Raw genomic sequence first — 14,150 nt, 5'->3', positions numbered from 1 at the left:
ACAAGTTGCGGGCAACTTGGCTATCAGGGATTCTCAAACAAAAACTTATAATCGTGGTAACAATAGATAACTTGCTTATCAACATTTCGACTACCATCAGATGATAAATTATGTTGTTTTAGGTGCCCTCTTTTATCAAGCTCTCATTCAAACATCAAGATTTCGTATTTTTTTTAAATTTGGAAAATTTAATTTCGGAGCTCAAAAATTTGAACTCAAAGGGTTGGTTGAAACGAAAAGCCTTGAGGCAGCTACAGGTTACTGAAAACTTTTTATTGAAAACTACTAATAAAAATCTTCTCACGTATTAATTTTATTACATCAACATAATCTATTTTGTCTTTTTTAACAAATGATTTAATAGACTCTATTTGGTTGACGTTAATATTTCTCTCTCTCTAAGATAATAATATCATTTGGTAAAGTTAAGAAAATATTTATTCGATAGACAACTAAATTATTTAATAGTGCCAACAAACCCAAATATTAACGCAAAGTTTCATTATGTTAACTCTAATAAATATTACTGAGACACAAAAAAATATTTTAATTTAGAATAAATATATGTATTGGTTCGAAGTTAATAAATATATATTTGAACCTAATAAATATTTACTATCAGAAACGGCAGTTGTCACTATGCTAGACAACAACAACGGGCGTAGTTCGGTGCTCGCCACTAGATCGCGCCCACCACTTGTAGTGTCCCTGGTAAGAAACTTATTTCAGAAGTTTTATATTCCGAACTTGAAGCATCAATCGGAAAAGTTGCCGGTACAACAAAAAAGAACGTGTCTAAAAAATAAATTATTTAATTATTATTAATAATTCATTCTCTACGGCTCACTTATATATTTCATAATGACTACTTTATAAGTTCTACAGGTAATCAATTCGATTGTATGGCCAATCAAATCATTTTGTTGTCATAACTTAAATTTAGTTGTCAGAAGAAATTTTTTTTCTTCTGACAGCGTAAAAAATATTTCTTATAATTGTAATTGAGAAGAATAAAATATTCTTCATTTATTGTCTTAAATAATATAGTAAAAATAAAAAAATAAACTTAGAATTCAGAAAATATTTTGTCTTTAAAACATTATTCAGTGTGAATAAAGAAAAAAGTTTCTGAAAAAAATTTGTCCATTCAAAAATAATTGAAACCATTACATTTTATGATATTGTCATTCAAAACTTTGTTTTCAAACAATTAAATTTGCTTGTGCAATTAGTCTTTGTAAATGTGACTTATATTTTTCTGAGTATTTAAATAAATTTTCAATATTGATTTAGAAATCTGAATTTCGGAATGTAATCGGAAATTGAAAAATGATAAATTTGTTAGGCACTACCACTAGGTGGCAGAAAATTTTAGTTTTCTCGCAAATGCTTCTTCTCATAGTTGAAGAGTATATATAAAAGTTTTTTACTATCTCTTTTCGTCGCCCAAAGCATATATCACGTTATTCACAGCCGGGCATGTAGAAGTGTAGCTACGACCGAAGGACCAGCACTGCGTTGTGTTAATGTCCACTACACCCTGTGGAATTTCAATCTCACAAAATTTTTTGAACACCCTATGATTCTTAGAGTAGGCATACTTATATTTTTTAATTTGTATAATTAAAAAAAAATCTTTTTTTTTTTTTCAATTGTCACGCTATCTACATAAGCTGCGTTGTTTTTTTCTATAAACAAATATGCTCATTGTCTTTAATGAAAAAACACGATCATTTATATATTCATTATAAACAAATATTGTAGTAACTGGTAACTTATATTTTATATCACTTATACACTACAATAATAACACACTTAAATTAGAAATAACAACACCATAATTAACAGCAGTAAAAGAAAGGCAATCAACGATATAGTTTATTGAATACAGATGTTTGCTGTTTAGTTGTCAATATAAGACTGACTGACTTTAGTCGCGCATCTATAAAACAAGAGAAGAAGGCATTTGTTTTCTAACTATTCAAAAATTTTAAAGATCAGTTTCACATTCGTTACAATATATATTAATAAATGAGGGGACAAAATTTTTTTGATAAATATTATTTATTACATTGTTATATTTATCAACATTTTTATTACATATTTAATATAAATAGTAATAATCTATAATTTTTAAGTTCAAAATATCAAATGTTTGATTGAAACATTCAGGCCGTTGGTATTAGCCACGAATTTCCTTTACTATCTAATTCAAATCTTCCCGCCAATATTCGAATTTAAACAAAACACGGTTTCTAACTTATCGATAACTGATGGCGCTTCAAAATTAGCAAAATAATAATAATAATAACAATAGTACAATAAATAATCCCTGTTATCACGATATTTCTGGGAACAATTATCAATGGCGGGTAATAAAAACAATAATAATAGTAGTACATGGAAATAATAATAATAATATAGTGAGAGTATGGAGTATGTGAAAATTAAAAGATAAGATGTGCGAATGTGTACTACTACAGCTGTGTCTTGCATTAACAGCAATGACAGCGCTTTGACATGAGGCTAAATGCGATATCACCGATTACACTAAATCCAATAAATATCACGACAACAATGTAATGTAAAGTGTCAGAGGTACGATATAATTATTGTCATTTTCAAAAAAAAACTATCAATAATTTTTTAGCACACAAGTTATTTATACAACAAACTGCTAATTAATATTACACTTAATTATTTATTACTCATCTCTTATTTATTTTTATGCCAAGTAATCATAACATCATTACTATATATTATAATAATTCATAAATTACACAGTGAAAAAGTTTTATAACGTAATTATTATTATTGTTTTTTTTTTTGCTAAAAAAACATCTCTATATAATGGAAATAATCAGCCTGTACATCATGTTATTAATTGATAACTCTGATAAAAATGAATAATCTCATTGAGTCATACTTATATATTTTATTTTTCCGTTCATACATAATGTAAATGAGTGTAAGTATTTTTTTTATTAAAAGTGTAAAATATTCCATCAGGTTATGTATCCATTTAAAAGTAAATGAATTAAAATTAAAATAAATTTAAATAAATTGATATTTAAAATTTATAAATGTCAATTGATCAATTTAATATAATTAATTTTATTGTTTAAGGCCGGCTAAGAGGATGGGAATTAGTTTTATGAGTAGCTGAGATCAATAGATCACCATCATCATCTTCATTATCATAATCATTACTATCACCACCACCATAATCATCAACATTAACAACATCATCTTGCCACAAGCATCACGATGGCGGACTACGAGCTGTACAACAGTACAGCCCCATCCTTTTCGGGGATCGAGCCGGCATACTGGAATTATTCGGACCATGTTATCCTCGATGACCTTAAAATGGACAGCAACTTCATCTGGTTGCTGTGTTCATTAGTATCCGCAATATCGTGGGTCATCTATATTACTTATTACAATAGTAGAGTTATAGGATATATTATCACACGGCTGTTAAATCGATTTGTTATAAGAGATGGATATGTGAAAGTTGGTGAGTTGTTTCTCTAATTATCATTGGTTTAATTATTTTAATTATCGTTACAGTAACAAGTGTTTGTATTTAAATTTTTAGGATCCTTTACACTGTGTGCTTTAAGTGGAAAAATAATGTTTAGAGATATAGTTTATATCACGACTGATTATAGTTTAAGAATACAAGACGGTTGGTTAATATTTAGATGGTGGAGAAGTTATGTTCCCAAAGATGTATCTGAAGGTAATTTTTTAAAAAATAGTATATTGTGTGACGAGGGATGAAACAAAACGATTTTAGACCAGGATGAAGTTGACTGACATCACCCGAGTCAAAAAACAAAGTTTAGTTTAATTCTCAAAAGCCTCGATTCCTTTGATGTTTTATTTGCCGCCCAAGTAACTCTACTTTAGTACTCAAAATCCTCAATGAGAACTACGAGGTCTATATGCGAATAATTTATCGATTTTAAATTATAATTAAGACCTCAAAATCCTTAAAGAATGGAAAGTTATACTTCGGACTTCGGTTCAAATGCGGATAAAATTATTCCTGTATGTTTTGAGTATTTTGAAGCTCTAGTCCAGATTATGTTATTCCAGTTTAGTCCTCAAAGTGGTAAAATTGGTCGTAATTACTACTCTGAGGACTAAACTAGGATAACTTTCTATACTGTTTGAGACTTAAATCCGAATTTATTTTTTGACTCGCGACCGCAGTCTGAAATCGTGTTTCTTTCTGAGTTACACACTAGATTTTTCATGATTACCTGCATTGGAACTTAGGTTTCAGAGTCAACAGCCAGTCAGAAATAAATTAATTTAAGATCAATGGTGTGATCAACTATTAGCATGAGCTTAAATTGTCATTTGCAATTTATAATTAAGCAGAAATTATAAGTATTATGTGTTATAAAAAAATTTTTAATACCAAGTTGGTCGAAAGCAATATGTCGAAACTAACTGATCTTCAAACATCTAATGAACTGTTGTACATTGAATAACTAGATACTGTTTAGTGGTATCTCGTACTAGTAATAAGCTGTCTATATAGCAAATGTACATTGAGCTATACTGATGAGTTTGATATGTACACAGACGAAACTGCTATATTCAAAATGAAACTTGAACAGTTACTAACACCTTCAGTAAGTAATTCAATAAGAATAGTAGATGTATACTATTTTTGAAGAGACAATTAATCTCGATATACATATATGTTGTGCTATTCATATTGTTGAATTTAATACATATTGCTTTCGACCAACTTGACATTAAAAATTTTTTTCTCACCTCCGGGCGGAAAGCGTCAACTTTCGTCCCGCTGTGCAAAACAAAGTTGCCGCTTTCCGCCTCCGTCGAGGAGAAAAATAGTATACACTCCTCGGGAAGTAAATAAGAAAGCCTCAGATCACATGTTTGTTGACCTCGGCTTCGCCTCGGCCAACAATTACATGTGATCTGAGACATTTCTTGCTTTCCTTCCCTAGGTGTGTAATATACTATTTTATTCATTATAATTATGGTCGTAAAAATGATTTTCCCAAGGGTAGAAACACGCATGTTTCTGCCCGCTATATGCAGGCATTTGTGAAGTACGAATTCGCTAGTAGTTGTTTGCAGCATCGGCTTGAAATTATCTTGTTTCAACTGGCTGTAGAGACACTGAAACTTCAAATTTCAATGCTGGTATCATGAGAAGAAATATAATAAAGTTTCTATTTATATTCAATATAATAAATAATAATTATTATTTTAGATCTTTCACATTCCGATACACGTCTTTCGGTGATGTTAAATGGATTTGAGCTTCACGTGTACAATCGTTGCGATTTGTATGCCCATTTAGAAAAAACATTCGGCCTATCCTCGCAGATGTTTCCCGATGACGATATTAACCATACTGTCAATATCGATGATCGTGATGGCGAGTCAATTAACAACGCGGCCAATGAAGTACGTCAGCAAATAAATGCCATGGACGTGTCACGACATATGGAGAATATACGTAAACAAGAAGCCCATGTATTGGCACGTACATGGCGTGATTTAATACCTGTGATTAAGTTGGATATATGTACCGGGAGAATAGTATTTGGTAATCGTTTAGTACCAACGACATTGTCGATAACTGTCGAGGAAGCGCATTTTGTTTACTCCACAAAACCAGCGGCATCGAGACACGATCACTTTATGCATTTTACTAAATGCAAAGCCGAAAATTTCAAAGTTATTTTAGCGCCAAGTCCTAAATACACGGGAATGGTTGATGATCCGCCGCGCTACATGGGTGAAGGTTTCGTGGTGCTCAGTTCAAATAATATGGAAGTTTATTATTATATGGATGAACCAGGAGTCGTGCCAGAGCATCCAGAGATGATTAGATTAGCAAACGGTGATATGGTTGAAGCAATGCCGCCAATTTGGGGTATTGATGTTAAATGCGGTAAAGGTACAGACTTTAGTTACGGGCCTTGGGCTGATCGACAACGCGAACATTTGTTTAAATTTTTTTTTCCAAACGATTATCAGCCGATGAAAATAACAAAGTCACCAAGACCCGGTGACAAACGACAAGTCCAGTCATTTGATATTCGTCTGTCTACTCTTAATGAAGCCACTGTCGATATACTGTTCAGTAAAAATCGCGAAACAAATGCAGTTCACATAAACGTTGGTCCTGGATCTTATTTAGAAGTAACTATGCCATGGATTGTTCTTCAAGACGGATATACAACTAAAATAACCGGGCAATTGTTGCATCTCGAAGCAACGACGAGTCTTCAGTATCGTAGTCTTGTTGAAAGTGAAACTCTAGAATTTGGTATAAAGTGTCACTATCCAATAAGGTGGAATGATCATCAAGAGTGGATGTTAAATTTGACTGGATGCAAAGCTACGGCGAATTTAGTTTACTCGCATAAAGAATTTTTTCAAGATATGATAAACGACTGGGCGAGTAAATCACGACCTGATATTCTACATTTTGTTCCTTATACATGGAAGTTTAGTTTATTATTAAAAGAATTTGAATTGATAACTATTTGCAATGAATATAATTGGGTTGACTGTTCATCGCAAAATCAAGAGAATGCACATATTGCATTTTGCGGTGAAATATTTGATCTCTCCTTTGACTTGCCTTTTACGGAATATTTACCAGTGACAATCCCATTGCGTTTTTGGATACAAGGTGAAAGTGTTGACCTGTCATTTTATTTACCTGAAGTAAACACAAATCGCGTAGTGTTGCTAGCCCTAGATAAAAATGCTAAAATAATAACCCGTGACGGTTCAAGTAAACACATCGCGGATTTATCGCGATTAAAAAAATGGAGAAATGTTTGCCAGAAGAGTTTAGGGTGGATAGATTGCTGGTCTGTACCAATAGTTGCTCTCAGTATCAACTATACGTATCACCCATGTCCACCTTTGGGTCCAGCGCCTCAGGCGAACATAACAACGCCCGAGAAAGAAGAAATTCTGCTGTCTCCAATGAGGATTCCGCGATGTAGAAAATCTCCAGGACTGCGTTGGGCTCAAGACGGTAATCAGAAATTCGATCCGCAGTCAATTGCACCCGACAAAGTCAGCCTGGAACTGGAAATCGGCCCGTCAATGCTAATCCTCTACGGATCTCTTATAAAAAATTTCCTCCACCTGAAGGAAAATATTTTCGGTGACTACCAGACGTTTACAGACATGCAGCAAAGCCGACCGTCCGTAAATAATCCAGCTGACAGAGGCAAAGATCGTGATACGCAGAATAGTAGCGTTGAGGCATCAGTGGAAGACGAGGAAGCGCGATCTAAAACATTTGATCCCCGATACTACCGTCCTCTCGAAGTAACCGTCGGTATAACAATGCACGATATTCAAGCGCATTTAATTAAAAACTGCAATGAAAATGATCCGCCGTGTCCTGTCATTCTCTTAGAACGTTTTGGCTTTGAAATGCGTAAGGGATTCAAAGAAACAGAGCTTCAGCTTTTACTTTCACCCGCGATAATGCTCATCACCGACAATGTTGTCAGATCAAATAAAGAAAAACACTTGAGTCAAGGACACCTGATGCTAAGCGCACTTCAAGTACGTGGACACGCAATGTTCAGTAGCGAGGGACGTAGTTTAGATCAAGAAACCCTGGAGTACGCATGGTTAATTGAAGTACAACTCGGTAAACTTGGTGGGAAAATCACATCACCTCAACTGCATCATTTAATAACATCCTTAGAGACGTTTCTGCTGACAGCCAAAGACACTGAGAATTTAATGAGACCACCTGGGCTACCACATCACTGTCATCATGGCCTACCACCACTGCAGTGTCCTGACAGTGATCCGGATAATCACTACAGGTGTCCCAGCTCAGAAGACATTAAGTATAGAATGACACGCGTGGCAATTGACGCAATAGATCTTTATTTACAGGAAGCTGGCACAGCAACTCAGCTATGGATATCACCGATTCGCGTGTCTACATGTAATTTACACGGACAACAAGTTAAATCTGGTGTTACTGGCGTAATGCCAACGATATTAACGCGTCAATTTGTGTCAGCTGCGGGACATTTTGCAAATACAAGTAACACAAATACAACAGGAAGTGCTAGATCACATACTAATGCAAGCAGCCGAATGTCTGGTGACGGTTCTGATATATGGCTTGAAGTGGGCTCTGTTTCAATGGGTCCAGTTGTTATTGAAGCTGCTGTTTCATTACCTAAACCTGAACACAATCTTCATATTATTCAAAACAAATATTTAAAAACTCATGATGAAGCTACCAAAAGACTTTGGTTCCTCTGGCCTCAAGAAAGTGGCGTAAAATCCACCAAGTGTGGCTGCATAGGTGGCTGTACATTCTTTGGAAGTAATAAAAACGGGTCACGATTTTTCAAACCCAGTTATCATGATCTACAAGATGGAATAAATATCGCGGCGTACAGAATAAATCCAACGGGAAAAGAAAAAGGATTTGGTCAGTCAATTTTACATGACGATCAATTAGTTTTTCATACGCCGCCTTACAGTTTACAAGACGTGTCTCTGCAGGATATTTATCAGCCTGCTCCAGGATTAAAACTCACAGTTTTCCAAGAAGGCACGCAGTCATCAAAGCCCAGTGTCGAGAGATCACGTTCTGCTATTGACTCGACCACTGAGGACGGAAGCACAAAACTCAGTACAGCATCAGGAAGTCCTGCAAGTGATAGAAAACCTCTAGGTAGACGTTTCTCGTATACATCAATTCGGGGATCAAATTTAAAAGACGTTCCGTACTCACGTCTTGTTGACGCAAGTCCAATAACTCAACTACCTCAAAAGTTAGACTCGGACTCAAAGCTAAACAGTGAACGTAGTAGATCAATATTGAGTGTACCTGAAATAGATAGTGCTCCAAAAAGTAGTGTATCAGACTCGAAGCTCGCGGTGGATTACTTCAACGCACCTGAGACAGATAATTTACAGCAGAGTTGCAGTCCGCAGTCGCTGCCGGCTGTATCATCTGAGCTGTCACATGCGTCGAGGCCCACCACAGCTAAGAGTGCTGACGGTGTCAATATTTCGGACTCACGTCAATCATTGTACAGAGGAACTAAATCCAGCTCTGAAGAACGTCTTAAGCAAGAGGTACAACGAACTATATCTATGTCTTCAGAGAATCATTCAGAAGCATTTTATTCTGCTGATGAAGACACTAGTCATGGGTTAGCCGGTAGTCGCACGTCAAGTTTACGACAGTCTATAGTAAGTGCCGGTCCTGTTTTAACGCGTAATGGCAGCATGAAGAAAAAGTATTCATCAGATTTGTCGATTGTTGAGAGCACTGCTAACACTGGAGTCACTATTAGTGAAAAAGCGCACACACTAGAACGAGCTAAGTCGCAACAGACACGTAGGAGTCCGCGTATTGTGAAGAATAATTTTTCCGAACCCGAGGGCAGTCCTTTAGAGAACGGGATTTTAAACGATTCTTCAGACACCCACTCAGTATCATCAACAAGTTTTATATCAGCAGTATCATCACAAGAAGACATGGCGCTTGTTAATCTTCATATGCAAGTCAACAAACCGATTGTTGACTCTCCCCTGCTTATGTCTAGTTACGTAAGTCATTTAACTCAAGTAAAGTGTTCGAATTGGACTCAGTCCTCATTTACATCAGCCAGTGATGCCTTTACTACGCCCATGTTTCGTAGAACTGAAGACGGTCGACTGGTCTACATTGGCGGCCGATTTATTCCCAAGTTTGAGGTCATTACCGAGGGATTCACTTCACTAAAAATGGTAACTCGTAATGACACATCACCGATGGCCAGTTCGTCAAATAAAACACCGACCCATCCTTATCTCTGGGACAATTCAACGCTGATACAATCGGAAGGTGAAGATGATAATAATACGCGTGATGAAGAAGAATTGCTAACAGTACAGCATGAAACGGGTTCAAGTACTACTGTTATTATTAAATTAAAAGGGGACGTTGACATCATGATAAGTCCGATGGTACTGGAATCACTTCAACGGTTCATCGATGTCATTACGCCTACTCTTGCAAGCTTACATCCACTGACAATATTAAATCATCTTCACAGTGAATGTATTTCACGTGTCGAAGATGCCAATATTTTAAAACAAGACCAGAGTTTGTCATACTGGAGCCAAGTACAAACGAGTTCCAAACGATCGACAGCTGAAAGAAATATTAAAAATGGTTTAGGGGATGACAAAAATAAAATTTTACAGACAAATGTTTACGAGGAAAGCATAACAACTCAAATGCAAGGGAGTATTATTTTACCTAAAATAAATATCACACTTTTACAAGCTTCTGTAGTTGAAGAAATAATTTCTTTCTCTGCATTGGACAATATCCGTGATCTCACGTGTGTTTCACTTTTTGCTATTTGTTTTGACGAAGTGACAGCACGATTTTACATCGGGAAACAAGCACGTGAAGTTGTCCATACATTTCATAAACCCCCAGTGTTACCTAATCAAAAAAAAGTTAATAAAATAAGCAAAGCATTTTTACCAGCACACCAGAGTACTGCTGTTGTGACAGATATCAGCGGAGGTGAGACTGTTTGGATTGAAACATCTGAGAAACAACAGGAAGAAATAATAGTGACACTTAATATTGGGAAAATGCATTCGCAATTACGTCGGCTGAGAAATGAATCGTCGATATTAAAAGACGCTGTCATTACAGCGATACCAGCACATTATTCGCGGGTATTATTCACCTGTACGCGAATAACATCACCGTTGAAATGTATTGACTATTATTTACATCAGCCGACAGATGACAAAGACAAACAGAGTAATAAACAACAGGGACCGCCACAAGCCACGGAGGAGTTTACCCTCGGAAGTGGAGAAGATCGACTAGGTTTCATTATGTTTGAATGCGGTCTTGAGGGAATTAAATTAAAAATAGTAAAAAGGTCGCAGTTTGAAAAAGGCGACAATGGGCATGATGATAAAAAAACAGAAACAGAAATATTTTACACTGACAGCGTTAAGAGTCATGATGAAGACAACACATCAGCTCCTACTACCACTGAACCTGAAGCTAACACAGCTCCCGTGAATGCTACTGCAGCAAATAATCCCCAAATAAATCCAAGTGCTACATCTACGAGTCTTGTAACGAGAGTTACTAATGGTAATACTGTATCGTGTGTTATTGAATTGAAAACAGTTTGGTTTAATTTTGCTGCACCACCACGTACTCCTATAACACGAAAAATAGATTTCACGCGACTTGATTGGAACCTACTGAGCACGGCATCACCAGCAATAAATGCCTGGATGAATCCCAGCAATAGATTTGCAATACGTATTGTTCATATGTTTCGTTGTATGTACAGAAGGTCAACGGCTATCGTTGCTTGTTTAATGGCTGAAGCTTTGGATGTTCAGGGTATTCACATGCCCGTTAAAAGTCGATACGGAAGACTTACACCACTGGCTAAAACTCTTCAAGAAGATCCTTCCTGCCAGCTGTGCAGTATTCTACAAAAGTATATCCTGTTGTCAGATTTAGACGCCATCAATGATAATCTTCGTGAGGATGAAGTTCCACTTTTGTCTACACTTCGTCAAGTAAAATTTAACTTTTTATTTTTAATTATTATTCATTGTTGCTTCATATTACGGGTCTGCGAATAGTTCGAACTTACGAATTATTCGTACCTAATCGAATAGTTCGATTTGATTCGAACGTTGAATCGAATAATTCGTACGTTTTCGAATTATTCGTAATTTTTCGAATGAAACTTTCCAAATTATTCGTAAATTCTTGAATTATTTGAAAATTTACGAATAATTCCAAAATTTTTTTTTAAACGACTTAAAATTGTAATAGTTTTTCAAATAACTCAAATTTTTGTCAGAGATAAATAGAGCTTAGACACAAATCTACGAAAAAATTATTTTTGGTTACTTTAAAAATTAAACTCTCTATTAAATAAAAATTGAATATTTGAAAGCTGACCAAAATTTTCTCGATTTCAATCGAGTTTTTGAAAAGTTACAAATAATTCAAAAACTTTCGGATAATTCAAAAATTGACGAATAATTCGCAAAGATTCAAATAATACGAAAAGATTCGAATAGATTTATTCGATTGGATTCGAACTCGATTCGCACAGCCCTAGTTCATAAGATACCGGCGGGTAATAAGACCTAGCTAAGGGAGATTTTGAATAGAATCGAAAATATTGCATTTAATTATCGAAATGTATCATTAATCTTTATTTCAATACATTAGCCATAAAATATAATGAAGTAATGGTAATTTATACTACAAACAAACAAAAAATTAAACTTTTACAAACACCATACGAATAGGCCTTATTTTACTACGGTCGGGTAATAAGGCCTACGGGTTGAACAAACTGGAATAGTTTAATTATACTTAATAAAATTGGTATTAGAGATTAATCATCACTTAAATTTACCAACAATACTTTTTTAAAGACAGAAGACTAGATTGCTTTGCTCAACAGCACTTAAAACTATCAGTATCCTTTTTAAGAGTCAGAAGACTAGATTGTTTTTTATAATTTCTTCTGCGCTACAACATCATATGACGGATGATCAAATATAAAAGACAGGGAACGTGGTATCGGGACTCTATAAACTTGTCGTAACATCTCTATGCAAGACCCTTCTACTAGAGTAACCTTTAACGGAGGCGGTTATTTTAAATATCATTTTTGTCACTTAGACCTTATTACCCGACAGGCCTCATTACCCGCGGGTACCTTATATTTCAAATAATTATCCAATACAATAAAAATCAATTTATTTATTTATTTATTTTTTATAGGGAGTTATCGTCTTGAGTAGACAGTGGAAAAATGTATTGTATACTCCACTTCTTCTAGAACACAATTACAAAACGAAACACGTGAAACCACTCAATGTTACCTTCGCAGTCTCTGATCCCGAAGACGTAAGAATTATTTTTATTTTTTTTTTTTGAATACTCATTAATTTTTTATTTAATCTAGATCGATAGATAAAATAATTTTCACAATAGAAAAAAATATTTAAACCAGTGAAAAGTAATTTTTTGATAATTAAATAAATAAATAATTGATTACAATACAGTACAAAATAATAAATAATTGAATAAGTAATCTCCGTAGGAGAAATCTGTTGTGTACGTGACAAAAGCTGAGCAAGAAGATAGTGTTTACAATTCAAAAAGGCGTAAGAGTTTTCTTTTTTTTGTTTTTTTTTTTATTTCAACACAACGTTTGTCACAAGAGAAATTTTAATCGCTTAACAAAGTACGCGCTGTGCCTCAGCACAAGGGAGCCTTTTGTTAATTTTATTTATCATTACTTAAAATAATTATCATTTTATGTAATTACAAATCATTTTCATTAATGGGTAGTAGAATAGTAGGCACATACACAAAAAAAAGGAATTAAATATAATTGCAGCTCCGCTCACACATTTTCATATAATTTAATTTTACTTAAAAAAAATAAAACTCTGCCTTAGAAAAAAAAAATAAAATACGTAATTAATAAACAAATTACGTTATGTACAAATAATATGTAATTTAAAATAACAAAATAATGAATCACAAATAGTTAATTCACGTATATTAGAAGCTTTTGTAATTGAACACACCGAGTGTTTTGCTTTGCTTCGTACACAGGAAAATTTGCTGACTGACGGTGAAGGTAGTGCAGGCGACGGTGACGATCAGGAGGTGACAGATGAATGCGCGATGCTCATCAACACGGATCACATTTACAAGCATACTCAGGCCAAGCCTGGGCAGGACAAGAGTACAGGTATATTTAAAGACAATTTTAAGACAGTCTTCCCATTGAATAATCAATCAAACGAATTAAATTATAAAAAAAACAACATGGAACAGATTTAAAACTTAGTACAAGTATACTCTCAACACAGTATAATTAAACACTACACGTATAATTATTAAGGGGAACCACTAGTGTGATCGCCTGGAAAAAGATGATTTTTCGGAATTTTTTTAAAGAAAACTATTGCATGGAATGTTTTAATGTTTTGAGGATATATTTGTTATATATAATGAATATGAGGTAAAATTTTTGGACCAAAAAATTCAAAATTCATTCGCTCAAAAAAAAAAAAAA

The 14,150-nt window shown here is 34.5% G+C and overlaps 1 protein-coding gene across 7 annotated transcripts in view; it reads left to right on the top strand.

Annotated features, from left to right (window-relative positions):
* Positions 1-2,343: 2,343 nt before the first annotated feature.
* Positions 2,344-14,150, top strand: part of LOC130664238 (bridge-like lipid transfer protein family member 1) — a 28,495-nt gene continuing 16,688 nt past the window's right edge. For 5 of the 7 annotated variants that reach the window (XM_057464099.1, XM_057464097.1, XM_057464095.1 and 2 more), the window contains exons 1-6: positions 2,345-2,598; positions 3,127-3,520; positions 3,602-3,745; positions 5,261-11,613; positions 12,842-12,967; positions 13,685-13,823. In XM_057464099.1, coding sequence (XP_057320082.1) covers positions 3,268-3,520; positions 3,602-3,745; positions 5,261-11,613; positions 12,842-12,967; positions 13,685-13,823 — 7,015 coding nt within the window. In that variant the 5' untranslated portion in view covers positions 2,345-2,598; positions 3,127-3,267. Of the gene's footprint in view, positions 2,599-3,126; positions 3,521-3,601; positions 3,746-5,260; positions 11,614-12,841; positions 12,968-13,163; positions 13,228-13,684; positions 13,824-14,150 lie in introns of all 7 variants that reach the window. The other 2 variants (XM_057464098.1, XM_057464100.1) reach the window with 2 other exon arrangements.

The sequence above is a fragment of the Microplitis mediator genome, chromosome 2 (assembly GCF_029852145.1).
Source record: "Microplitis mediator isolate UGA2020A chromosome 2, iyMicMedi2.1, whole genome shotgun sequence".
Lineage (NCBI taxonomy): Eukaryota > Metazoa > Arthropoda > Insecta > Hymenoptera > Braconidae > Microplitis > Microplitis mediator.
This window is presented reverse-complemented; position numbering and strand designations above follow the sequence as displayed.